This window comes from Oncorhynchus mykiss, chromosome 3 (genome assembly GCF_013265735.2).
Source record: "Oncorhynchus mykiss isolate Arlee chromosome 3, USDA_OmykA_1.1, whole genome shotgun sequence".
Taxonomy (NCBI): domain Eukaryota; kingdom Metazoa; phylum Chordata; class Actinopteri; order Salmoniformes; family Salmonidae; genus Oncorhynchus; species Oncorhynchus mykiss.
Genome location: NC_048567.1, coordinates 48,641,819 through 48,667,698, shown reverse-complemented (window position 1 = coordinate 48,667,698; position 25,880 = coordinate 48,641,819). Strand labels below are relative to the sequence as shown.

At 42.1% G+C, this 25,880-nt stretch overlaps 1 protein-coding gene across 6 annotated transcripts; it reads right to left on the bottom strand.

Moving 5' to 3' along the window:
* Positions 1 to 612: 612 nt before the first annotated feature.
* Positions 613 to 22,589, bottom strand: LOC110520080 (xin actin-binding repeat-containing protein 2). 6 transcript variants are annotated; one of them, XM_036974362.1, is made up of 9 exons: positions 21,960 to 22,132; positions 18,426 to 18,876; positions 17,340 to 17,468; positions 16,422 to 16,535; positions 16,088 to 16,145; positions 14,389 to 14,477; positions 4,045 to 13,981; positions 2,263 to 2,393; positions 613 to 1,856 (listed from the first exon to the last, which is right to left on the bottom strand). In XM_036974362.1, exons 2-8 carry the CDS (start codon positions 18,483 to 18,485, stop codon positions 2,302 to 2,304), a joined length of 10,479 nt encoding a protein of 3,492 aa, XP_036830257.1. In that variant the 5' UTR covers positions 18,486 to 18,876; positions 21,960 to 22,132; the 3' UTR covers positions 613 to 1,856; positions 2,263 to 2,301. The 6 variants fall into 6 exon arrangements, with proteins under 6 accessions (XP_036830257.1, XP_036830256.1, XP_021452784.2 ...); XM_036974361.1 differs by having other exon boundaries at positions 18,426 to 18,881; positions 21,960 to 22,126; XM_021597109.2 differs by having other exon boundaries at positions 16,422 to 16,514; positions 18,426 to 18,881; positions 21,960 to 22,125.
* Between the last annotated feature and the right edge of the window lie 3,291 nt (positions 22,590 to 25,880).

Genomic DNA, 25,880 nt, shown 5'->3' with positions numbered 1-25,880 from the left:
GTCATTAGAGAAAAATATGCACTTTATGTTTCTATAACATCATCACGTTAGACCTAATTAAACTAAAATGTTATGAAAAGCGGCTATACTAAACTTATTGGCCTAATCAATATTCTGCTCGTATCGTGACCCCCCCGACGGCCTATCTGGTAAAATATTGTCTGTACGAGACCGGTCTGTGGTGCAAAAAAGGTTGGGGACCGCTGCCTTAGACTGATGCGCCTCTCGGGAGCCCAAAAGCTTACACAGCTTTTGAAAAGACCACCTGAAATGTACGCATGTTTTGGTGGGATCGAGTTTTCGCCTTCCATTCTGACATCACCATGCAATAAATTAGTTAATAGACCAATAGGAAAAAGAGTTCCAGACCTCTCTGCCAATAACAACACATTTTCAGCTTTCCCCTCCCACTCAGACCACTCCCAGACACTTTTAGCAAAATTCTGTCTTGAGAAATAACTCTTTGCTTCAGAAGCTATTTTGTTTCTTTTGGACCATTTTAATTGAAAACAATCACAGTAAGGTACTTAATTGTTACCCAGAAATGATTTGATGTTGATATAAAAAACGTTTGCATTGGACCTTTAATTCATGTGAAAGAAGGCGATTTGAGACTGACCAATTCAATGATTTTATTGCCCCTGGATCAGCAATACATTTGAACGAATTGTTGAGTAACCAGTCTCTTGTACAATTCTCTTATACAAAGCAAGGTAGTCTAATCTTTTAAAAAAAATGTGCATTGCAAAATATGATATAAATGTCCAAAACAAACATGATTAATACCAATTAAGAGGATATATATTGTATATATTATAAAGAAAGTATTTCCAAGATCATTTTTACTAGGCTGCACACCAGGTGCTAGAAAAAGGTAAATTTAAAAATGTCGATATGTTGAAAGAAAAAGCCAAGGCAAATTTATGACTGTGTCTTAGATATCTACAATACTCTCTCCATGGACTTAAACTAATTGATAGATGACTGAACAAGGTAAATTTAACAAATCAATTACCCCGAAGATGTGAGCCCCGTTGAACTTATCAAAATTATATTTTATAGATCAATTAAACGTGACTAATGTGGGTCAATTCCATGTGAAATACAGAGCTAATGTCTTCAATTATCAAACTTGAAAGACCAATGAGGTTGGCCTCCTGAGCAAATTTCTAAGCATAACATTTCATGTTTCTCTCTGTCATTCTAGTCGTCTTTGCCTCTAACCCTAAGCACTTTCTGAACCATCTTCTTCCACTCTCACACAATATAAATATATACACAATTTCTACCATTCACATCTCCTTTCGTGTCTATTGCACTTGTACTTTTGTCCTTCAGTCTCAGACTTTTTCCAATTCCAACTGTCTCTTTGCCTTCATAGGTTGCCTTACCATCGACTGCTTGAAGTTTCTTCAGTTTTCTCTGGCATACATGATGCCTTTTTCTACCTGCCATGGTGGTGGAAATGCTCTCTTTCAAAGAGAGCTCCTGGAAATAGCTTTCCTATGTTGTTGTTTGGGTGACTTCGGGGAATTGTCCTGCGGAGGCCATGGCGGCTTAGTTAGTCCTCACCTACTTTAAAGGATTTTTGTGGGGAGTGGGCTTGTAGAGGCCACACAACAGGTATCTTATTACTATTTTGTTTGTTCTCGTCATTTGATTTCATAAATTATTTTTCAAAGGTGTCCTTTTCAGTTGAGCCTATGCTGCTCTGTGAATTCCTCCAATCGAGTTGCTCTGAGGTGATGAGTCAGTGGTAAGTGTCTGTCCATATCCATTATCGTAGTTCCCTTTGGAGTTGTTTGTAGTGTGGTAAACAGCACAGATGTCCATGGAGAGAGACATAGTTGCCAAGGCTGGAGGAGACAGAACAAATTATTATTCAAAACAGTGAAGCTGATTCCACAATCATGTCATGTTATTGCTTAATTTGCAAACAGAGTACAACAGAATTGGTGTCCTGTGTGCAGACACAAACTGTAGGAGCAAAACCATTTTTTTTTTTAACTAGGCAAGTCAGTTAAGAACAAATTCTTATTTTCAATGACGGCCTAGGAACAGTGGGTTAACTGCCTGTTCAGGGGCAGAATGACAGATTTGTACCCTGTCAGCTCGGGGATATGAACTTGCAACCTTTTGATTACTAGTCCAATGCTCTAACCGCTAGGCTACCCAGCAACCCCCATTCAAGCACTGCTTACCAGTTCACAGCCAAAATCCACTTACTTTGAATTCACCTTGGTTGGGTGATATGTGCTTTACCTTCATTTATTTTGGCAGTGCTCGCAGCAGAAACAGGATTTATGGAATTTTTTTCTGTCCGCTATTAGAGCTTCCATCGGCTAGACCCTCCTCTGACACACAGTGCAATGCTCCGACTGGGGAATTCGAGTCTGCCAGAGAAAAGTTATCATTCTAGTATTTTTATACAACATACACAATGACTCAATAATATTAAGAAATGTTATCAAGGCATAATTATCATGATCATGCGTAGTATACGCTGAGTGTACAAAACATTAGGAACATCTGCTCTTTCCGTGACTAGACTGACCAGGTGAATCCAGTTGAAAGCTATGATCGCTTATTGATGTAACCTGTTAAATCCACTTCAATCAGTGTAGATGAAGGGGAGGAGACAGGTTAAAGAAGGATTTTTAAGATTTGAGACAATTGAGACATGGATTTTGTATGTGTGCCATTCAGAGGTTGAATGGGCAAGACAAAATATTTAAGTGCCTTTGAACTGGTTATGGTAGTAGGTGACAGGCGCACCGGTTTGTGTGTGTCAAGAACTGCAACGCTACTGGGTTTTTCATGCTCAACAGTTTCCCATGTGTATCAAGAATGGTCCATCACCCAAAGGACATCCAGCCAACTTGACACAACTGTGGGAAGCATTGAAGTCAACATGGGCCAGCATCCCTGTGGAACACTTTCGTGACATTGTAGAGTCCATGCCCTGACACATTTAGGCCATTCTGAGGTCAAACGGGGGGATGCAACTCATTATTCTTAATGTTTTGTACACTCCGTGTATATACTCTGTATATGTATACCAGCCTGGTCTCATAGACTAGATGTAGCATAGTCAACGTAAATCCGGAACACTCAAATAAGTATAAGATGTTACGATATGTTAAGATCGATGGTTACTAAAGGCAAAAAATGAAAGTAGAATGGTTGGTCGTGTGGATGGGTAAGTCTAGCATCAAGTTCAAATCTCATCACGAACAACTTTAGCATTTTAGCTAATTAGCTATTTTTCAACTACTTACTACTTTTTAGCTTCTTTGCAACTACTTAGCATGTTAGCTAACCCTTCCCCTAACCCTAACCTTAACCCTTTTAGATAACCCTTCCCCTAACCCTAATCTTAACCCTTCAATTTAACTCATAAACCTAACCATAACCCCTAACGTTAGCCAGCTAGCTAGTTTTGCAAATTCGTAACATATAGTACCTTTTTTTTAAAATTTGTAACATATTATATATTTTGCACATTTGTAACATATAATACAAAATGTAATTCGTAATATATCATATGAAATCGGTGATGGACATCCACAAATTAATACATATTGTGTCCTCGGATTTACATACAGAATAATACAAAATGCTCTGAGACTAGGTTGTGTATATACATCTTCAAACAAGTGCAATCACATTAAAGATTAAATCAAAAAATAATTTTCAGAAATCTCAAACATTCTTTACTGATGGCAAACAGTATTGACCCAAACTTGTACTTTGTGTTGATTTTTATGGTCAAACATGAATGCTTGCATTTAAATAGGATGTGTGTGATTCTATTCCATAATGTCCCTCATGTTATCATCATATCATGCTTAGCTCTTGCTCTTTTGCCATGACTCATTCATTGAAGCATTAGTTCTTTGTCCATTCACAATAATCTCTCTCCATTTAAAATCAGGCACATGTAAAAATGTTAGGTCTCATTGAATATCGGAGAGGGCATTTTTACATGCCATTATATCCTGTTAGTTTCAAGTCCCATCATGCAGGCAGTACAACTGTCTTTACCAGTAACAACGGTCTTTGTTTGATGTGACACAACATGTGATGTTCTCTCCTCCGAAACACTGTAGCCGAGACTCTTGAAAACACTCTCACTCTCCATCCATGTTTTGTGGAAATTCCTCAGCAACTCTTCAGTGGAAGCCTCTTCCGGGGATTCAGACGGCGTCACCTCAGATCCCCCCTTTTTTTTTACCACGTCAGCATATGAGAAGGGGGCATGGTGGGTTATTGTGCTCTCTGAGTGCTGGGAAACAGTTGTGCTGCTCAATGATCCAATTGTCTTGTTGCCGAATTCATCTAAGCTTGAGAAATGCTCTGTGACTGACTTTTCAGAGAAGCCCGTTGGGTCTGCTGACATGATTTGCACTTCTTTCTGGGAAGGCAGGGGCGAGATCTGCCCGAAGCCCCTCTGTGTCTCCTGGGTGTTATCCTGCTTTGAACTATCTCTAGTGTTTTCACTCAGGTTTGACTCCAGCGCCTCCTGTTTATTTTTCTCCCCTTTGAAGGAGGGACTTTGCTCAACCATTTCAAAAACATTTTTAATAGCCTTGATGTCAAACGTTGGCATCTCTTGTTCTTGAATAACTGTATTTTCAGTCTCTGTATATTCCATCTCACTTTCACATCTTTCTCTCATTGTGATAGGCTTTCTGACGTAAACTTTATCTTCCGGTGTTTCAAATTTGTTGACTAATCCTGACAAGTCCACCTTTGGAAGGTCCTCCTTCTCGTTCTCTTGGTTTTCTGGTTTGAGCTCCTCTATGTCTGGACCCAACCGCTCGGGGATGTCAATGGGATCCCTTCGAACATACGTCTTATTTACTTTAGCTTTATGAGCCTCTTCAAAAAACTCTCTCTTGTCTCTCACTGATGTAGTTGCTGCTAATGAGTTTGACATTTTTGAAGCTTCCATCAATTCTTTATCAGTTGACTTTGCAGATCCCACTATTTCAGCATTGTTCTCTGTGACCTTCTCAGATGTGCTTTGTGTGTCATCCTTACTCTCTTGGTTTGTTGTTTTGTGCTCCTCCCTGTCTGGGCCCAAGTGCTCTGGGATGTCGATGGGATCTTTTCGCACATTGGTCTTATTTACCTCAGCTTTTTGAGCATCTTCAAAAAACTCCCTCTTGTTTCTCACTGACATAGTCACCATTGACGAGTCTGACATTTCAGAAGCTTCCATGACTTCTTTATCCGTTTGATGGAATGACTCTTTATCTGTGACCTTTACATCAGCCTTTTGAGCCTCTTGAGTGACAATTGTTGCGTCTGACACTTCTGAAGTTCCCTCAGCTTGTGCCTCAATTTTGATCTGCCGATGGAATGATGCAGGGGATTCCACAATCTCAGATTTCTTTTCTGTGACTTGCATAGGAAGTAAAACTGGAGGCGGCGTCACCCCACGGGAAAGCTTGGCTGTAGTATCTTTTAGCCGCGCCAAGTTCTCTGCCCTAGAGAAGGTGGGAGAGGGTGTGGCCCTATTGATGCGTGTTGTAGGAGTTTCCGATTTGCGAGGGGGAGGTGTTGGGGGAGTGGCTGGTCTGTGCGCTAGGATAGGTGATGGGGTTATTCTCTGAGGAGAGTCAGTTCTCCGGGTAGATTCAATGGTAATAAAGGTTGGTGAGGGTGAGCGCATCCTTAGTAGTGGCGAGGGTGAGCGCATGGATTTTACACTCAACTCTTGCATTTTACTTTCATGTGATGTTGCTTTGCTTTCCACAACTTTCTTTTGACTTTCAACTTTCAAAGAGCCAATACTTATTTTATGTATCCTTTGAGTTGCACCACCAACAATGATATTTTTACAAGTAGGTTCACACTCATGCTTCTCCAGATTAGTGTGGATCCCCTCTAAACCCATCAACTTTGCCTTTGCTAGTTTTTTCACATACGAAACTATTTCTGTAAGCTTTTGTACATTATGCTCAACTGCAGTTCCCTCCAAATAAAGATTTTCCTCAGGACCAATGAGCCACTGTGGAATAGTATTGAGCAGTGTCTTCACAGATTTAGAATCTATTTTTCCTGAAGCTCCCTCTAACTCTGTTATATGCGAGATTAACTCCTGGGCATGTTCTCGTCTTTGAGAATCCTCAGTGCTCTCTGTTGAGGGCCTCGCAGGTTCCTTTCGGGCTGACATGTTTGTCATTTTTCCACTTTCCACTTTGACTGGAACATTTCTGTACTCTTCCTTTGGTTTCTCTTGGATCTGTTGGCTTCCTGTCAACTCTTTCTTCTTTTGTGATGGCTTGACCTGCTTTTCTACTTTAACTGTTCCCTGTTGCTGGACACTTTGATGAACTTTTCTTTCAACTTTGCTTTCAGTGATAATAACTTCCTTATGTACCTGGATCTGCTCCTCTTGATGGGCTGTTTGCATCTCCTGACTTTGAGTGGAACTTTCAGAAAGAGATTTAGTTGATTCTGTGGTGGCAGCTGCATCTTTAGCTTTTGACTTCTTCTTCTTCTTCTTTCTTGCAGAAGTTGGAGTTGCTGGTTGGTTGTCTTTAATAGCAGGAGCTTTCTGACTGTCCTCCTTGACCTTGACGTCAGTCTGGGCATGTGTTTGCTCACTAGAAACCTTCAACTTTGTGACTTCCTTTACTTCCACCTTCACATCCTTCACCTGTGAAATGTTTTCTGTCTTAGTTTCATCTGGCTGTTTTGTTTCTTTTACTTCTACTTGCTTTTCTGTCCCTTTGGCCTTCTTCTTTTTACCTGATTTGACATTAATTTCTGGGGTCAACTTTTCTAATTTGATAGGTTGATTAGCAACCTTCTCAGGTGCTTGTGATACAGAATTGTCATTTTTATTTTTGTCTTCTGAGGTTGATTTCGCTGCTTTGACATTTGTTTCTTGGGTTCCCTTTACTGTTTCGGTAGGCTGGTCAGAAACCTTCTCGGGAATTTGGGATGCAGAATTATCCTTGTTCTTTTTCTCCTCAGATTTATGAGAACCTTTATTTTTTACATCCTTCTGGACGTCTGTTTTTGTTCCTTGAGAGTAAACTTTAAAATTTTGAACATCTGCTTTTGTATTTTCAACTTTTTTAGCATCACTGGATAAGATCTGGACTTGAGAGCTACTTACAGCAGAGTGTGAGTGCTTGGCGGATGCTGAAGTTACCTGTTGTTTAGTTGCAGTAACTGTCTGTTGCTTAGTGGAGGAAATAGATGTGGTCTGGTGCTGAACTGAGACGACTTTGGATGTCTGATCAGAGACAATATGCTGTTTAGTTGCAGAAATAACCGCAGATTCAGGGAGATTTTTCCCATATACAGCAGAGATCAAAGTCTTGCTTGAAGGAGTATCTGAGATTTGCGCCTGCTTGGATAAATCAGATGATAGTGTGTCTGACTTAACATTAGTCACAGTCTTTTCAGCCACGTCTTGAGTGAAACCAAACGCCATGCTCTTTTTTGATTGCTTCATACCTGCCTCCTCAGTGGAAAGCATTTCAAGGGCAGCAGTGACTGACTCATGCATGAAAATGGGACTCGGTGTAGCAGGTGGTGTACTATCCACTTTCTGTTTTCTGTACTTTTCTTCTGCCTGTATTAATGGAGTTTTGAATTTAGTGGATCTCATGAAGGGAGGAGGAGAAGGTGGAGGAGTAAATCTTATAGGGGCGACGTAAACTTTCTTTAATGGTCGTGGTGATTCTGGGGGTTTTGGGATTTCAGACAAAACAGTTAATTCATTTTGAGTTTTGCTAATTTCCAACACAGATTTGTTGGCTGTGGTTGTATGTTTCTCCGAGGTTGCCTGTTGAATTTTCTGAATCTGACTGGTTGGTTCAAGTTTCGAGACTTGATGCAATGCAGGACCTTTCACCTTTTTGACCGTCATTTTTGTGGCTTTTGCTGGTGATGGATGAGGTGTCTGGTATGGCATAGAGTCCAGTTCATGCTGTGAGGGAGGGGGTGGAAGGAAATCCTGTGGTGGCGGAGGGAAATGATCAGGCTCAGAGTCAACAGGTGGTGGGGGAGGAGGAGTTGGGGGAGGAGGAAGGTCCAAGTCCAGCCTATTGATAGAGGATGCTGGGGTTAGGGATGATTGATCGTCACATGGTGGAGGTGGGGGAGGGAGAGAAAGTTCAGACTCAGACAATGTCCGTGTTGGGGTATGAACATTTGTTTTCACTTTGGTTTTATCTAGTCTGATCATACCCTTTCGACTTGAATTAAGGTTACGGAACTTAGTCTCCAAAGTTTTAATGCCATGGTTTTGAGTGATGGTCGTGTGTTGCATTACTGTCTTTGATTGTTGAGTAGTCTGTGATTCAGATGCATTGGTTGCGGTTTGAGTTGAGAGGGATTGATTATCTTGTGTTGAGCTCTCAGTTTTGGCCGAATTGGCTGTCTTTATTTTTTGAATGTTTCTCTGTGCTTCAATGCTTTGAGACTTATTTTTAAGTGTCTCATTCTCAGTTTTGGTTGCAACAGAACATTCAGGGCTACCTTGCTGTGAACGCGATAGAGGGCTTCCATGCTGTGAGCGCAATGGAGATTTCACAGGGACTTTGACCCTTCTAGCTCCCACTCTGATTTTAGGAGCTGCACGCTGAGCTGATTCCAGCAAGGATTTGATTGTGCCTTTAACATCACCCTTTATCACCTCCTCTTTCTCTGGTTGAGTTTGTTCCTCCCCCGTCTCATGCACCTCATGTGTCTCGTAGAGTGACTTAATGGACATTTTCACATCACCCTCGAAGCTGGGCCTCCGTGTCATTCTTGGAGAAGCTGGTGGTTCCAATAAGAGCTCAATAGTGCCTCTCACATTTCCCTGAACATCTATTTCCTGTTGACATGTCCTTCTGTCATTAGAAGCATCTCGTAAACACTGCTTTGCTGTATGAATGTTACCCTTTACAATCTCTTCCTTCTCGATCGCCCTGACTGTTTGCTTTGCCTGCTTCAGGGATTTTAAGGTACCTTTGATGTCTCCAGGAACTAAATCTTCGATGACAACTTCAACTTTGGAGGTTGCCGATTTCTCTAGGGACTTCAGTGCTCCTTTGATGTTGCCGTGGACAATCTCTGTCTTTTCCACCTCTTTGGGCCGTCTATGGGCACACTCAAGGTGTCTTCTGGTTTCGTGTATGTTACCTCTCACCACCTCCTCTTTCTCTACAACCACTGTCTGATTTACAGACTGAGACAGTGAGTTCATAGCTGCTTTCAAATCACCCCTCACAATTTGCTCTTTTTGTAGGCCATCCAGTGAGTGTGTGGGTTCGCTCATGAAAACCTTGACGGATTTGCGAACATCTCCACACACTATGTCCTCTTCAACTACCGTACGCTCAATTTGTGCTCGACTACTGCCAAGAATGAGCTTTGTCCCCTTTATATCTCCTCTAATGATCTCCTCTTTCTCTATCTTTTCAGGTGGAGTCTCATCTGGCTCTACCTGGAGTTGTTTGAGATAGTCAAGCGCCCCAGATTCAATGCATGTGGAGTAAAAGTTTACGTTTCCCTTTTCTGTCTCATCCACCTTTATCCTCATCTGCTCTTGGTTTTCTGGGTTGGATAGTCTTTGGAGAGCATTCCTTATATTGCCTTTGATTATATCCTCTTTGTCAACACTGATGTCCTCTTGTTTATTTAGAAGAGAATAAATAGTCATTTGCACATCTCCCTTCTCATCCTCTTGAAGGAGTATACCACGTTTAGCAGATCCTCCCTCCTTGAGAAGATTGTTTACAGCTTCCTGGATGTCACCTCTTAATATTTCCTCCTTTTCCACATTGATGCCCCTCTCTTGGTTGAACAATTGATGCACTGTTGTACTGATATTACCCTTCTCCTCTGACTCTACCACTACTCCCCTCTCAATTGTTTCCCGACGGTTCAAAAGATTCATCATAATGTTGTTCAGATCACCGCTGATAATTTCCTCTCTTTGGATCTCTGGAGAATCTGTATTCATTAGCTGGTATTTTGCCATTCTAACATCCCCAATTTCATCTGCTTCAATGAGTATTCCTTTTGAATTAACAATTTTCTGGCTATAAAGTTCCTCAAGGGTTCCTTTGATACTTTTACCTAGGATTTCTGACTTCTCAACACTGTTCTCATTAAAGTCATGGAATGGAGTTGTTTCAAACAGCCATGTTGTTGTCTTTACATCGGCTTTGGGGATCTCCTCTTGAACAACTACTGTATTGTCCTCATCTACCTCCTTTATATGGTCAAGGGGATTCTGTTCAAAGAGCCACACTGATTGTCTAACATCTCCCTTTAGGACCTCCTCTTTCATGACGGTTTCTATTAAATTCTCTTCGCTCTGGCTACGTATTTTATCCATTGTTTGAGTTTCAAACATCCATTTGGCTGTCCTGACATCACCTTTTTGGATTTCACTCACATTAACTGTTCGCACAGACTTCTGTGACAGCTCATCAGATTCAAAACGCTCTTTATTCATTCTAACATCTCCTCCTTGAATATCTTCAACGGTTTTAACTGACATTTTTATGTCCTCTGCAATCTTATCAAGAGGTTGTGTTTCAAATCTCCACTTGGCTGAAGTAACATCTCCTTTCTGAACATCCTCCTGTGTGACAGATTTGATTATATAGACCTCATCTGTATCCCTGATAGAATCAAGAGGCTTAGTTTCAAACAACCACCGGGACCCGATCACATCACCCTTCAATATCTCCTCGCTTGTGACAGTGGTGACCTCATGATAATGACCCTGTTTGTCTTGAATGGCATAAAGAGGCTGAGTTTCAAACATCATGGTGTAGTTCCTTACATCCCCTTTCTCTTCCTCTTCACGGGTGATTTTCTGCAACTTTGTGATATCCGTCTCTGTCTCCGAGGACACCTCCTGGATTTTGTCCAAGGAGTAGGTCTCAAAAATGAAACGGCCTTTGTCCACATTACCTCCTTGTACATCCATCACAGTGCGGGTCTCCAGAGCCTCTTCTTGGGTATCATGTATTGCATCTATCGACTGGTTCTCAAAGAGCCATTTGCAGTTCCCCACATTTCCTTTCTGGATGTCCTCTGATTGTGTAGTTTTGAGCATTTGCATAACCTCCTCAGATGTTGAGGTCATGATATCAGAGGACTGGTTCTCAAAGATATACTTTATTCTATTCACATCTCCTGACTGAATGTCTATATCAGTAACCCTCTTAAAACTTTCATCCTCCCCTGTGATATTCTCGAGTTTTTCTGTCTCAAATAGAAAACGAGCCATTCGTACATCTTTGCCCTGGACATCTTCTTGATTTACTGTGCATGTTTGAAGAACAGTTTCGGTTTCATCTCGGATAGTGTCCAGTGCCTTTGTCTCAAACAACCAAGTGCAGGTTTTTACATCTCCTTTGTGTACCTCCTCACTCTCATTTTCACTCTTCAACTCCTCCTTCTCGTATGGGACATTCATTAGTTTAGTCTCGAATAACCACTTACCGGTTTTAACATCACCTTTTACAATCTCAACACTTTCCTTGGTTGTAGTTTCCTCATCTTCAATATTGCTGAAGTATTTAATTGCATCAAGAGGCTGTGTTTCAAACAGCCACTTGGCAGTTTTAACATCACCAGACTCAACTTCTTTGGATATTCCTTTAATAATTTGGTAATTAGTGATACTTTCATCAAACTGGTCAATGGGGCGTGTTTCAAACATCCATTTGCAGCTTGTTACGTCTCCCTTGACAACCTCTTCTCGATGCACTGTTTTCACTTCATGGTAATGGCCAGAGCTGTCTTGCATGGCATACATTGGTGTAGACTCAAACAGATGTTTGTTAGATTTCACAGAGCCACATGTTACACCCTCCACGAGTATCTTTTGAGATTCATCCCATCTGGTTAAGTCTGTGGTTTCAAATATTTGCTTGTAGTTTGAGACATCCACTTTATCGATTTCCTCCAGGTTAATGGTTCGGACGACTTCCTTCTTTTCCTCTTTAATGTGCTCCAGGGGTTGACTTTCGAAAACCCACTTCTGGTGTCTCACATCCCCCTTCTCTTCATCAAGTCTCACCATTTTTTGTAGTTTCCCAACCTCAGCAAGGTCTTTTAAATTGTCAGCTGGAGCAGTTTCAAAGTAATGTTTAGCTGATCTGACGTTGCCTCTGACAATTTCCGTCTTTGAAAAGGCTCTAACATTTGAATCATCTTTCAAAGTGTCCATTGGCTGAGTCTCAAATACCATGCAATTCTTACGGACATCTGCATTGTAGCTTGTACCTTCCTCTTCAGTCAGATTTTCAAAGTTCACAGTACGAATAGTCTCCTTCTTCTCATCTCTTATGTTCTCTAGTCGTTCATTCTCAAACATCCATTTTTGGTGCCTTACATCACCCTTCTCTTCTTCAGCTGCCACTACCTTTTTGAGCCTCCCTACCTCATTGATATCCTTCAAAGCTGCCTTGGGACTAGTCTCAAAGAAGTGTCTTGCAGATCTAACATTACCGCCAATAACGTCTTCGATAGTCGGGGGTCTCGCATTTGAATCATCTTTCAGAGAATCCATTGGCTGAGTTTCAAACGCTAAGCAATGTTTTCGGACATCAGCTCCGATTATCTCTTCCTTTTGCAGCGTCGAGCTTTCCCATTCATCTTTGTTAATGGAGTCTAAGGTCTTTGTCTCAAACAACCATCTACCCCTGTAAACATCTCCTTTGTAGTTGTCTTCCATGGACAGGCTACACACAAGTTTCACTGGGGCAGGGAGTCTATTAGTCATGTCCAGGGCTTGAGTATCAAAAAGCCAGGTTGATGTTCTAGTGTCCCCCTTCTCAGTCTCCACTTTGCGTATAGATGTTATCTCCAACATCTGGCCCGACTGTCCCATGAGGACACATATAAACTGAGTCTCAAATGTGCTTGTGATCGTCTTCACTTCTCCCTTTATATCCTCAAGCGCTGACCTCAGACTCAGGAGGTGACTGTCATCAATGGTCTCAGTATGACCTAACGTTTCCATGTACTGATATTCAAGCATGTATATGGTAGAGCTGCCATCTTCCTGGGTAAATACTATCTCTTTGGTTAGCTCTTCATCACCATGCATTTTGTTCAGGGTCTCCATAGGCTGGTTTTCAAACAACCAGGCTGCAGCACGGACATCTCCTTTGTCCAACTTATTGAATCTATTTCTATATTTAGTTGAAGCTATGTTGTTGGATCCCAACGTGTCCATGGGATTGGTCTCAAACATCCATGCTTTGCTTTTTACATCACTCCCAACAATCATCTCCTGTTCCATGTTTTGGTCGTCACCCTCATTTGAGGCGTCGTCTTTGATGGCATCCAGAGGTTTGTTCTCAAACATCCAGCGCATTGACTGCACCTCCCCTCTGAGGATCTCATCCCATTCCAGGTACTCTTCTTCTGGGCTAATGCAGTCGTTGGGGCTGCTACCATTATCCTCGTATATATACCTGGTCTCCCCCGTGAACTCCTCCTGACTCCCCTGTCGGATGTTCTCATACTCAGCCGCATCACTATACATCTCTATGTTTTTACGAACCTCAGGATGGATATGCTTGTAAAGGCGCTTCAACTCATACTGGTTTCTCTGCCTGAAGTATTCCTGTCTACTGAGTGGACGTTTAGAGGGGTAAGCTGATTCCGGAGGCTCAGGTGAGTAGTAGCACTCTACTGGCATATCTGGACTTTCTGATGGGACCTGCAGTAAGTCTGGGGGTGGAGGTGGGAGGTACTCTAAGTCTTCTGGAGGTGGCGGAGGGAAATATTCTGTATTCTCGTAGTCAACAGCAACAGCAGATGTGTCCTCTATTGCTTCAGTAGCAGAATCTTCCCATATCTTACTTGATGAAACATTATGTATCTCACTTGATGAGAAATTCTGTATATTACTTGACGATAAATTGTGTATCTCACTTGTTGAGACTTGTTTTTGTGATACACTTGAGGCCCACTGAGACCTATTGATGTCAGCTCGGCCAATCTTTTTGGGAAGAAAATAATGATTGCGGTCATTAGAGGTCCCTGACATGTTTTCAGATACAAAATTGAATGCAAACATTACATGTATATATAGCATGCCAACTCTTTGTTTGTCACTAATTGTCAATATCCAGTCTCATTGTTATTAACTGAGGGATTGGTGCCTGACATGGTTTAATTGAAGAATCTTGATCATTTTTAAAACAAGCTAAGAGAAAACGTCTTATAGTGTTATTAAACAAGCTGTATTTACACATTAGCTACACTGCAACAAATTTCAATTCAAAGTTAATAACTTGTTCGGCAGTGGTGATAAAAAGCAGAAGGGTTTGTGTGTAACCTAAGCCAAAATGATGCACTTTCTGTCCACTTAAGTAAAACGGGTTTAAGACAAGCATGTCCAATTACCTTCATTGGCTTGCTTGGGGCAGCTTCCTCGATGGTTCTCTCAAAATGATCTCTCAATTCCTTGGTTGTAAGTCTAGGACCTTCCTCCTCTAACAATGTCAAGAGGACAAACAATATAGAGTGCATTCAGAAAGTATTCAGACCCCTTGATTTTTCTCACGTTTTGTTACGTCTCAGCCTCATTCTAAAATGTATTACATTGTTTTTCCCCCTCATCAATCTACACACAATACCCCATGAACAGGTTTTAGACATTTTTGCAAATGTGTGTGACACTACAAGCTTGGCACACTTGTATTTGGGGAGTTTCTCCCATTTTTCTTTGCAGATCCTCTCAAGCTCTGTCAGGTTGGATGGGAAGTGTCGCTGCACAACTATTTTCAGGTCTCTCCAGAGATGTTAGATCGGGTTCAAGTCCAGGCTCTGGTTGGGCCACTCAAGGACATTCAGAGACTTGTCCCGAAGCCACTCGTGCGTTGTCTTGGCTGTTTGCTTAGGGTCGTTGTCCTGTTGAAAGGTGAACCTTTGCCCCAGTCTGAGGTCCTGAGTAGTCTGGAGCAGGTTTTCCTCTGTACTTGGCTCCGTTCATCTTTCACTCGATCCTGACTTGCCCCCCAGTCCCTGCCACTGAAAAACATCCCCACAGTATGATGCTGCCACCACCATGCTTCACTGTTGGGATGGTGTCAGGTTTCCTCCAGACGTGACTCTTGGCATTTAGGCCAATTTTGGTTTCATCAGACCAGGGAATCTTGTTTCGCCTGGTCTGAGAATCCTTTAGGTGCCTTTTGGCAAACTCCAAGTGGGCCGTCATGTGCCTTTTAATGAGGAGTGCCTTCCGTCTGGCCACTCTGCCATAAAGGCCTGATTGGTGGAGTGCTGCAGAGATGGTTGTCCTTCTGGATGTTTCTCCCATCTCCACAGATGAATTCTGGAGCTCTGTCAGAGTGACGATTTGGTTCTCTGTCACCTCCCTTACCAAGGCCCTTCTCCGCCGATTGCTCAGTTTGGCCGGATGGCCAGCTCTAGGAAGAGTCTTGGTGGTTACAAACTTCTTCCATGCAAGAATGATGGAGGCCACTGTGTTCTTGGGGACCTTCAATGCTGCAGACAGTTTTAGTACCCTTCCCCAGATCTGTGCCTCGACACAATCCTGTCTCTGCTCTACGGACAATTCCTTCGACCTCATAGCTTGATTTTTGCTCTGACATGCACTATCAACTCTGGGACCTTATATAGACAGGTGTGTGCCTTTCCAAATCATGTCCAATCAATTGAATTTACCACAGGTGGACTCCAATCAAGTTGTAGAAACATCTCAAGGATGGTCAATGGAAACAGGATGCACCTGAGCTCAATTTCGAATCTCATAGCAAAGGGTCTGAAAACTTCTGTAAATAAGGTATTTCTGTTTTTTTGTTATATACATTTGCAATAATTTCTATAAACCTGTTTTGACTTTGTCATCGTGGGGTATTGTGTGTAGATTGATGAGGAAAATATTTTTTAAATCCATTTTAGAATAAGGCTGTAGCGTAACAAAATGTGGACAAACGGAAGGGGTCTGAATACTTTCTGAATGCAAGATTCATCCATCAACCTCATATGATTTAATTAAAAATAATTTTAACAGTGTTATTTATCTTAATGATGTGCATACTGTAAAATATGACGAACATAAACTGTAGTAACATCCTACCTGCTTCATTGTTATGGTTGTTTTCATAACTGGAGGCCAAGTTTTCTTCATGTGTGACCTGTATCAGAATGGCAGTCTATTAGGACAATTTCCACATGTAAAGCGAATCTGTGTTATGTAATGGCCATTAACGGAATGATCAAGCTGTTTAGAGTTAATCCACTCTCTACTAGGTCTCTTGTTGTCAGCGTACTGACCGTGGTCAGTAAAGATCTTTTCTCTAATGAAAAAGTTTTTACAATTGTTAACACATATAAGGCATTAACGTCTGGGTTTTCAGCCCAGCTTCACTGTTGTGTGATGACTCAGAGGTATCCAGAAGGTCTACATGTACCTGTTCATCCTGATGGGAAATAGCCTGCTGAGAGGCTGGGATGACTTCCCTGGAGCTGCTCATCATTGTCAACTCAGAGTTCAATTCCACTTCCTGTGAGATCGAAGACGTTGGCTATCACATAAAGGCACACACACACACACGCACGCACACAGGCACACACACACACACATACAGCAGGGAATGGCTCACACTCATTGACAGCCCAGCACAAGCAGCAGCGGCAGTGAGTTTAATTAATGCTCAAACAGTAGCAGATAGAGTGTGCATCACTGAGAACAATATGGGATAGAAGCTTGATAATTAGATGGCTTACTGCAGTTAAATTACACTAATCACAGACAAAGAGAGGATGACAGACGAGAAGGGACGATTCCATGGATGGTTCACCTTAATCAAAAACAGTAGCTTCACCTTAATCAAACACGGTAGCTATCACAATGAATACAGGGACAAAGAATACTTCATTTGTTTCATGCCCCTTTGTGTCTCTTCAGCTGAGGATTCCAAGCTATACACATAGTGGCAATTAAAGCAGTAGCAATGTGAGTGTGAAATCCAGGGGTTTTGACAGACACGGGGATCTGTATTCTTCTCCATTGCCAAGTTGGCCAGCACTGTCTAGCAGTGCATCAAATGAAATCTAACATCTGTACTTTAAGCCTTTGGAGAAAAATAATACAGCAGCAGGCACCTCCCCAGCATTTTCAATAATTGACTATTCGCCCAGATTTGTGGTCGCTCCCTGAGTGAGTGACTTACACTCGGCAGGGGACGTAATGCGGGCAGGGACACAGTGGTGCGGATGGATGGATAGCTAGATTGTAGGCTGGGATTTAACCAGCGTAGGTCATACCACATCTGCGCGTTCCCCCCATGCACCGCATGCCTGAGATTAGCCTGCATTAATTACAGTACCTGCACCTCTCTGTGGCGGAAGAGGAACTGGGTGACGTTGTGCGATGTGGCAGTTTCCTGGGTCTCGAATTGTGCCCTGATGCCGGCGAGCCCCCCAGGCACGGAGCAGACCTCCGACTCCTCCATGACCTAATGAAGCGGTGAAACATCATTAGCTGCCTGCATGTCTACATGGCCTGGGATCAGACTTATGCCTGATAGGCCTATTGAACTTGGGTTTCATTGCAGACTTCTGCAAATTCATAGAAAATACTGGAGCAGCCAGTACTGAGACTGCAGAGTGTTTACACACACATATGCACACACACACACATGCCCATTTCAATGTAGGCCTCCTGACACCATGTGGCATTATGTTTACACAATGGCAGAGCAATCTTTCTAGTTGCTTGCTTTTTGGGGGTGGTGCGTCACAGCATGTTGTCCAGGCAGATAGTTGTTTTGCCCACCCTGCAGAGTGGAGTTGACAGCTTTTGAGGTCTAAAACATGACTAATGGGATCCTGCAGGGGGCACAGATTGCCCATTGTGTTGCCTGTCTGCCCTTGTTTCCACTCTGAGCCCCATGAGAGGAGTCATGTTTCCGTGGGTCTGCAGGGCCACTGAACTCTCCCACTGGTCAGCTGTCATCACTTTCCACTAACATAGCACCACAAAGCCATCAGTGGCTTTCACAACAATCACAACACTTTGACTCTTTCTTTGCATGACTGCAACTGCTTAAGAACATGCTCGGAATGATCTACTGTGAATACCAGAATTATGCAACCTCATTCAAAATGTGGAATAAATGACTTCTAGACTGCAAAATCTAACGTCCCAAGTCCTTACAGTCACACTAAACATGGCAGGGTTACCAGGGTGGGCATGACGAAACACACAATTCATCTAAAAATGATGTAGTTGGCTCATTACAATGGACACTAAAAATATATATTTAAAGAAAATCTTATCACCTACATTGTTAGAGGCTTCTATGGTTAGGTATGTCAGTAAGTCAGGTAGTACGGCCTAAAACTGGTCATTGAAGAATACATCCATAAATGTATGACCATATCTTTATCATGTATTGTGTGTGTCTGCCTACCCCGCTGGAGAAGATGTTGTCATGCTGCTTGGAGTCAGCTGCCTGCTGGTACATGGCCATGGGTACGGACAGTGGATCCTGGTGTCAGTGGATCCTGGTGTCAGTGGCTACTGGTGTCAGTGGATCCTGGTGTCAGTGGCTACTGGTGTCAGTGGATCCTGGTGTCAGTGAATCCTGGTGTCAGTGGCTACTGGTGTCAGTGGCTACTGGTGTCAGTGGATCCTGGTGTCAGTGGCTACTGGTGTCAGTAGATCCTGGTGTCAGTGGATCCTGGTGTCAGTGGCTACTGGTGTCAGTGGGTACTGGTGGTCAATATATCCCGGTGTCAGTGGATCCTGGTGTCAGGAGGTCTTGTCAGTTGGTTCCTGTCAATGGGATCTGAGTCTTCAGAGTGAATCCTGTTCCTCTGAGTTCACAGCTTCCTCAGGAAGTCCTAACCTGGTAGTTACACCTGCGCTGCCAGGGAACAACTGTCATTAATTATAACATTTACCCAACCGTCTATGCTATACACAATCACATGGTTGGACTATTTCACTAGTAGAGAATTTAGGGCAATGTGTTGTCTGTGACCAGCGTTGAGTTGCCATGGGGGCGATAATAAGCTTGCTTATGAAAGAGGTGCATTACATGGAGTTGCAGAATATCAATTGCCCCACAAGCCGTCTGATCTCGCGGGTTTACATGGATATTCGCTTCGCAAAGCGCGCGAGATCAGGCGGCTTTGCAGAGGTACAATATCAATACCTCCCTCACCAGTTCAAATAGGGGACACAGATTTAAGAGAAGGAGATCTATTTTGTAGCTACACAGTACATTTATAAAGGGAACAGTGCAACCACATGGCAGGCTTTCGACTGTTAACATACATTAAATGAGTGCAAACTGGCGACAATTGTTTTAATACAGCTGAAGACCTTACAACGAGTTTACAGTCCAATCTTAAAGCACAGGGATAGACAGTATGTTCACTTTGTGCCATTCTGCCATTTGGCATTATTTTAAAGGAAGGGTACATACACAAACATCCACATGAATGACTGGCAACTGAGCTTTGAAAAGGCTTTCAATCTTTAAATCTAACATTGACAGTAGACTATAATTTTTTGTTCTGTAATCAACATCGTGACATGGAGAGTGGGTGAAGTCATTCTTTGTTGTAACCGTTTCTTACACAGCGACCATACACATCCAGGAGAAAGGGAATTCACAGTGTTTCCCATGAGGGTGCACAAGTGCTCTAGTGAATGAGACAGTCCCTCTCCAACATAGGAGCATCATTCAAATCAATTACAGCTGTCCCAGTGGATGGTCAATTAAACAGTGGGAGAATAAAGATTTATGTTTGTCGCTGTGCTGTAAAACATGGTTATGGTAATGTTTCCCTGACACCCCAAACTGTTTATAACCCACACAGAGTGCACATTAGCCTTGGTGCTGAGCCAGCATGGACACCACATGACATGTGATGGGGGCATACTTCAGCTCTGGTGGTCTGGTTTTAGGGAAGCATGGATGCACAGTTTCACGTTGCACTACAGAGGCACTAAAGATAATTTGGGGTTTGTGGAACATACAGCACCGTAAAAGCATCACTTTGGAATCACGTAAGGGACACTCATTAAGAGGAAAGTCCTAATTCATGAGAATTTCAGTTTTTGTTTAATTGGCAGGCTGTATGAAGCCTAATCAGCATGAATCAAATTAAAAACAGATTCAACGTGCATTACACAAAATCTCTGTACAGCCACAAATGGTTGGTTTCTCAAACTGAATGAAAAATGAAGAATACCGTCAGCAAAAAATAGACTGGAGATGATATTTCACTTACATAATATGAATTATGACAGGAAATTACAGATTGAATCACTTCAAATCAAACTGTATTTCATAGCTTTAAATGCTGTAAATAATATATTTTTTTATCTGAAGGATATGCATACTGCCTTGAAGCCACAAATAGGCTAGTCACTGTTACACTTATCTATTTGTGCTCTAAACATTCTATAAACGTATTTGAGACTATAAACGTTTGATCACCCAGGAGGACAATGAAAACCTGATGATAGGCATACATAGTCCTGCTGGGGATTGATGCTGTTGATAAGTACAGTATCATAGGATTGTGTGGACAAGACAGTGTTGGGGCAAAGCTGTAACGGACCATCTATTTTAGCCTAGAGGCATGATCAGCATGCTAGTGTAAACCTATCAGCCTGTCAAGAGGGATGGGAGCGGGACAAGCATAGCCACCTCCCAAAATAAGATACGTTTCGCCTTGGTCCAAAACCATAAATCCAGGTAGCTTCAACATACCTGGCGCCATAGGAAATGTTTTCTTATATCAGATATAGGAGAAAGTTCAATCTCTACCATTGCCTTTGGCAACTGGAGGCCATGCAGCTATAATGTTAATTAAGGATTTTGGAAACTGTAAGGCCCAGAAATGTGTCAACAATCTTTGGATATCTTGTGACATGTTATGTTCAGTTGAGAGCTCACATAACAGGAAAGTGAAGTAATCTAGGCGCCAACTACCTGCAAAAATAAATCCACCCTATTTTAAACTTTGGAGTCCTGTAGAGTCGTATTTCTCAGTGAGAGCTGGAGACAAACTGGGAGGACAAGATTTTTAAAGCTTGGAAGACCCATTTCCAGAATCGTGACACTGTCCTGTTTTGGACTTATTGTAAGTAATATGTAAATAAATGTTTTGTGTGTCTGAGGTCACACCTACAATGTTCTTACCTCCATACATCAAGTGAGTTTAATTGTATTTGCCATTCAAAACTCTCAGTAGTCTATGGCAGTAATAACCTTCTGAGGAACTGTTTTCAGACAGACAGGAGCCTTGCTTTTGGTATGCAGAGCTCAAAAGCTATATTGAACTCAGCTGTGGTCTATGACATCAGCACAGCTATCTGCGATTATGAGACAAGGAATGACAGTCTGTCCACTTGGGCAATAAGGCTACAGAGGCGAATCCAGTATTTTCCAGATAAAAATGCAGTTCACATTACTCAAGGTTAGCTTACTGTCCGAATCCAAAATATTTAATTACAGTTCTACTGGCCCTTGGGAAGTTCTGATTTGCCTGTTACTTCGCAAGAAAGAACCTCAAAGACAATGTCTGCTCTGTGAGGAAAATAATAAGGCTTTCAAACAGCACAAGAACAAAACCTTGCCCCTCAGCTCTCCTTCTAACTACTAGTTATGTCCATGCATTAAATAACATAATCGAATACTGACACATAATGAAAACATGGGAAAGGAGAACTAAAGCACATTTTTATTTCTCCACTGCGAATATTAATTCAACTGTTCTGCTTCCTAACATCATATTAATGACTGAAATCAATGAATACTACATGACTCAGAAAGCCTATGATGTGCAAAAGTAGCAAACGGAGCCATTTATGCATGCATCAATGAATCACTTTTGAATGGCTTATGAACAACAACATTAGCTATGTAGAAGTCAAAGACCACCCAACCAACACAGACAAAGTTGCTCCAAGACGCTTCTCCACCTACCAGGTCTGTGAAAAAAAGAAAAATGCAACTCAGTCGATAGAATCCCACAGGAAGGCCACTGAAACCCCTGGCCCGCAGGGCGTCTTTCCTCGCCACAAGTCAAATCCCTTTTGGCGTTGGAGTCCAGCTCCAGCAGTACGTGATCACCTCTGTCCAACGAGCAGACAGTGACAGCTGATTTTATTTTAGACCCCCCCCCCCTCCGTAAGATGGGCCAGAGGTGCTTTTTTTAGAGGGTGAGGCCTTGGTGCCTTCCATGTTGAGTCCGGGGAATATACATGTGAATACTTCCTAGGCCACCCTCTTTTACAGCCTACTCTACTAATAAATCCGAACACTGCAGTTTCATCATCACAGATTCCATCATAGCTCACTGTCCACTCTGCAACTACAGCTGTCATCATGACCTATTTATACACGCCAAAAACATACACATTCAGTCATATATCTAATGCTTTAGGTATCTCTACCGTTCTACAGTCTTAAATTACCCCTCGCAGCGTGAGCTGCTCGATCCCAGGAAAGTGCTGCTCATTTGAATGATAACAGTTACAGTTAGAGAGAAATCGGACCCATGTGATGCGTCATCCAGGGGTTTGGAATGGGGTCAGTGGTGATGTAATGCTAAAGGCAGACATTGCAAGAGACACCTGAGGTTCGGAGAGCTCTCGCTCCTCTCACTCCTCTCATTCGTCCTCTTTAGCCCAGCTGGAGTGCAGCGGTGCTAGGCTGACTCTGCTATGCCCTGAAGGCCGGGGATGTGTGGAGGCCAGACGTGGCAGCCATGCATCACCGCAGGGCCCGTCTACCCCATGTGTAACCCACACCCGCCTCTCTATATGTCACCTGCCCTAAAGAACCCCGTCTGACGCATTCCTACCGCCGCCACTCTACACGGAAACCTAAGATCTTTCGAACACCACACTCTCCAATGAATCTTGATCATGGAGACAGCCTCAATTCATTTGACACAGGACGCTTCTCGTGGCTTGAGTAAATGTCCAAACAACAAGTCACATTACTCTTAAAGGGTAGGGAGGTGCCGAAGTTAGTTATCCATTCAATCTCAGTGAGTGAAAGAAACTGTCAATGTGAATACAATCAGCCAACTTTCAGGGAATTTATTAAGCCTCATCTTATTTTCATAGCGGCTCTTTTTATTCTGCTTGGAGTTAGTTCTCTGATCCATAACAGAGGGGTAAGTCATGCAGAGTGGTGGAGAGGAGGCAGCAGCAGCCTCTCCACTAGCAGAGCCTGTCAGGTGGACCCATTCCCATACCCAGCCCCTCACTGGAGATAAGAAGTGACTTCCATCAGACACTAAAGCCTTGTTCACATTGGTTTGAAGTGACTCAAATCCTATTTCTTTGCATATCCTGAACAGCCAAAAAAGCACATGGAATTGGATATTTCAAGCCACAGATACAAATCTGATTCCTGGCCATGTGACATGTCTGAACGGTCAAATCTGATTTATTTGCCCTCGTGTGGTTTTTAGACTGTTATTTGGCATATCTTGTTGGTCACTAGCTACTCTGTTGACAGTTTGACAAGAACATGTGGAAGATAACTAGGTTTTAATTGTTTACAAACACATTAGTGAACGTGCTAGAGAGCTAAACAGCTAACGTTACCTGGCTAGCTAGTTGACTGGTGTGGCTAGCTAGCTAGTTGACTGGTGTGGATAGCCAAAAAGGACTCGTTTTAAAAGTTGGATAATTTTTTCCTTTGAGGCTTTAAAAGTGTTCTTACACTATGATTTTGAACATGCAAATCAACTGGGAAACATCCATGGCAGTCATTGTTGTTACGTTAGCTTGCTACACAACTTTTGAATGATAGGAAGCACGAGCACCACCACCAATAAGCCTTCACCACTGCTCACATGCCCGTCATTACTATGACAACTAGCATAGCCATGTCAGCAAATGACTGCTGTCAGAACACACACAAATCTGATTTGGTCACATGTAACTTGCTGTTTGGACAGTCAATAATCCAAAACGGATTTGAGCATTAAGACACGCAGTGTGAACAAGGCTTTAGAGCCTTTGCATATCATTGAACAGATGTCAAGCGTGCCAGGAAAGGAATAATGCGCTAACTGTTTCAGAGACAGTATCTTTCACTACCTCTGCTCCATGGGAGAAGCGCCATGCTGTCTTTCATTCTGGCCCCAGATACATGCTACTATGAGTTACTGTTTCTCTACAGACAGCTTTAGAATACAGTAGGTCAGAACCCTATACATACTGTAGGTAACAATACAGTCTGGGATTATGTAAGCGTACAGTATGTTTATATTAGCCTACCGGTAAGGACAGACAAGCACACTATGCATAATATCTTACATATGAAAACTCAGCAAACAATCTAAACTGGTCTCAAGAGAAACTGCAGCGTGAGCTCGTTCATTGCCCTTTACTTAAATCAACAGACAATGTTTCCCATAAAGGAAAATGTTGAAATTCTTATATTTGTCACTGCCTGCTGCAGAGAACACAATGTACAGTATCAAAATGCATTTACATCTTTCTTAAAGGGACACTTTCTCTTCTTGAACGGCTCTTTTTGTTGAGCGTTGGGGATTGCATCGCAGAAAGAGACGTTCATTTGGCTCCTTGATTTGCATACTACTACTGCTTTTTGAGCTTCAAACAAAGATTATCTGCAAAATGTTTAAAAAAAAAAATATTATCTGAAGACGGTGAATCGTCACTGCAGATACAATAAATAGTGGGGAGAGCACGTCATTCTGGTCCACGCTCATTTTTGCACTACTGTTCAAAAGTGTATGGTCACTTAGAAATGTCCTTGTTTTCGAAAGAAAAGCACATTTTTTGTCCATTAAAATAGCATCAAATTGATAAGAAATACAGTGTAGACATTGTTAATATTGTAAATGACTATTCTATCTTGAAAAGGCAGATTCTTTAAATGGAATATCTACATAGGTGTACAGAGGACCATTATCAGCAACCATCACTCCTGTGTTCCAACGGTACGTTATGTTAGCTAATCCAAGTTTATCATTTTAAAAGGCTAATTGATCATTAGAAAAACATTTTTCAATTATGTTAGCACAGCTGAAAACTGTTGTCCTGATTAAAGAAGCAATAAAACTGGCCTTCTTTAGACTAGTTGAGTATCTGGAGCATAAGCATTTGTGGGTTCGATTACAGGCTCAAAATATCTAGAAACAAAGAACTTTCTTCTGAAACTCGTCAGTCTATTCTTGTTCTGAGAAATGAAGGCTATTCCATGTGAGAAAATGCCAAGAAACTGAAGATCTCATACAACGCTGTGTACTAGTCCCTTCACAGAACAGGGCAAACTGGCTCTAACCAGAATAGAAAGAGGAGTGGGAGGCCCGGTGCACAATTGAGCAAGAGGACAAGTACATTAGAGTGTCTAGTTTGAGAAACAAATGCCTCACAAGTCCTCAACTGGCAGCTTCATTAAATAGTACCCACAAAACAGGCGACTCCGGGATGCTGGCCTTCTAGGCAGAGTTGCAAAGAAAAAGCCATATCTCAAAGAAAAGAGTCAGATAAAAAGAACACAGACACTGGACAGAGGAACTCTGCCTAGAAGGCCAGCATCCCGGAGTCATCTCTTCACTGTTGACTTTGAGATTGGTGTTTTGCGAATACTATTTAATGAAGCTGCCAATTGAGGAACTGTGAGGACTTTTTCCACAGTTTGTTATGTTACAGCCTTCTAAAATGTATTAAATCATTTTTGTTCCTCAGCAATCTACACACAATACCCCATAATGACAAAGCGAACAAAATATTTTTTGATGAGGTGAAAAAACAATTTAATACATTTTAGAATAAGGCTGTAACGTAACAACATGTGGAAAAAGTCAAGGGCTCTGAATATTTTCAGAATGCACTGTATATATTTTGAAGGCCAGCT

Bases quoted from the DNA above. Each gene is read 5' to 3' on its own strand.
- LOC110520080 (XM_036974362.1), bottom strand. From the start codon at position 18,485: ATGGCCATGTACCAGCAGGCAGCTGACTCCAAGCAGCATGACAACATC. The intron at 17,469-18,425 runs GTAGGCAGACAC...CCGCTTCATTAG, and splicing joins ACAACATCTTCTCCAGCGGG to GTCATGGAGGAGTCGGAGGT. The intron at 13,982-14,388 runs GTAATTGGACAT...CTTCCCAAAAAG, and splicing joins CCCCAAGCAAGCCAATGAAG to ATTGGCCGAGCTGACATCAA.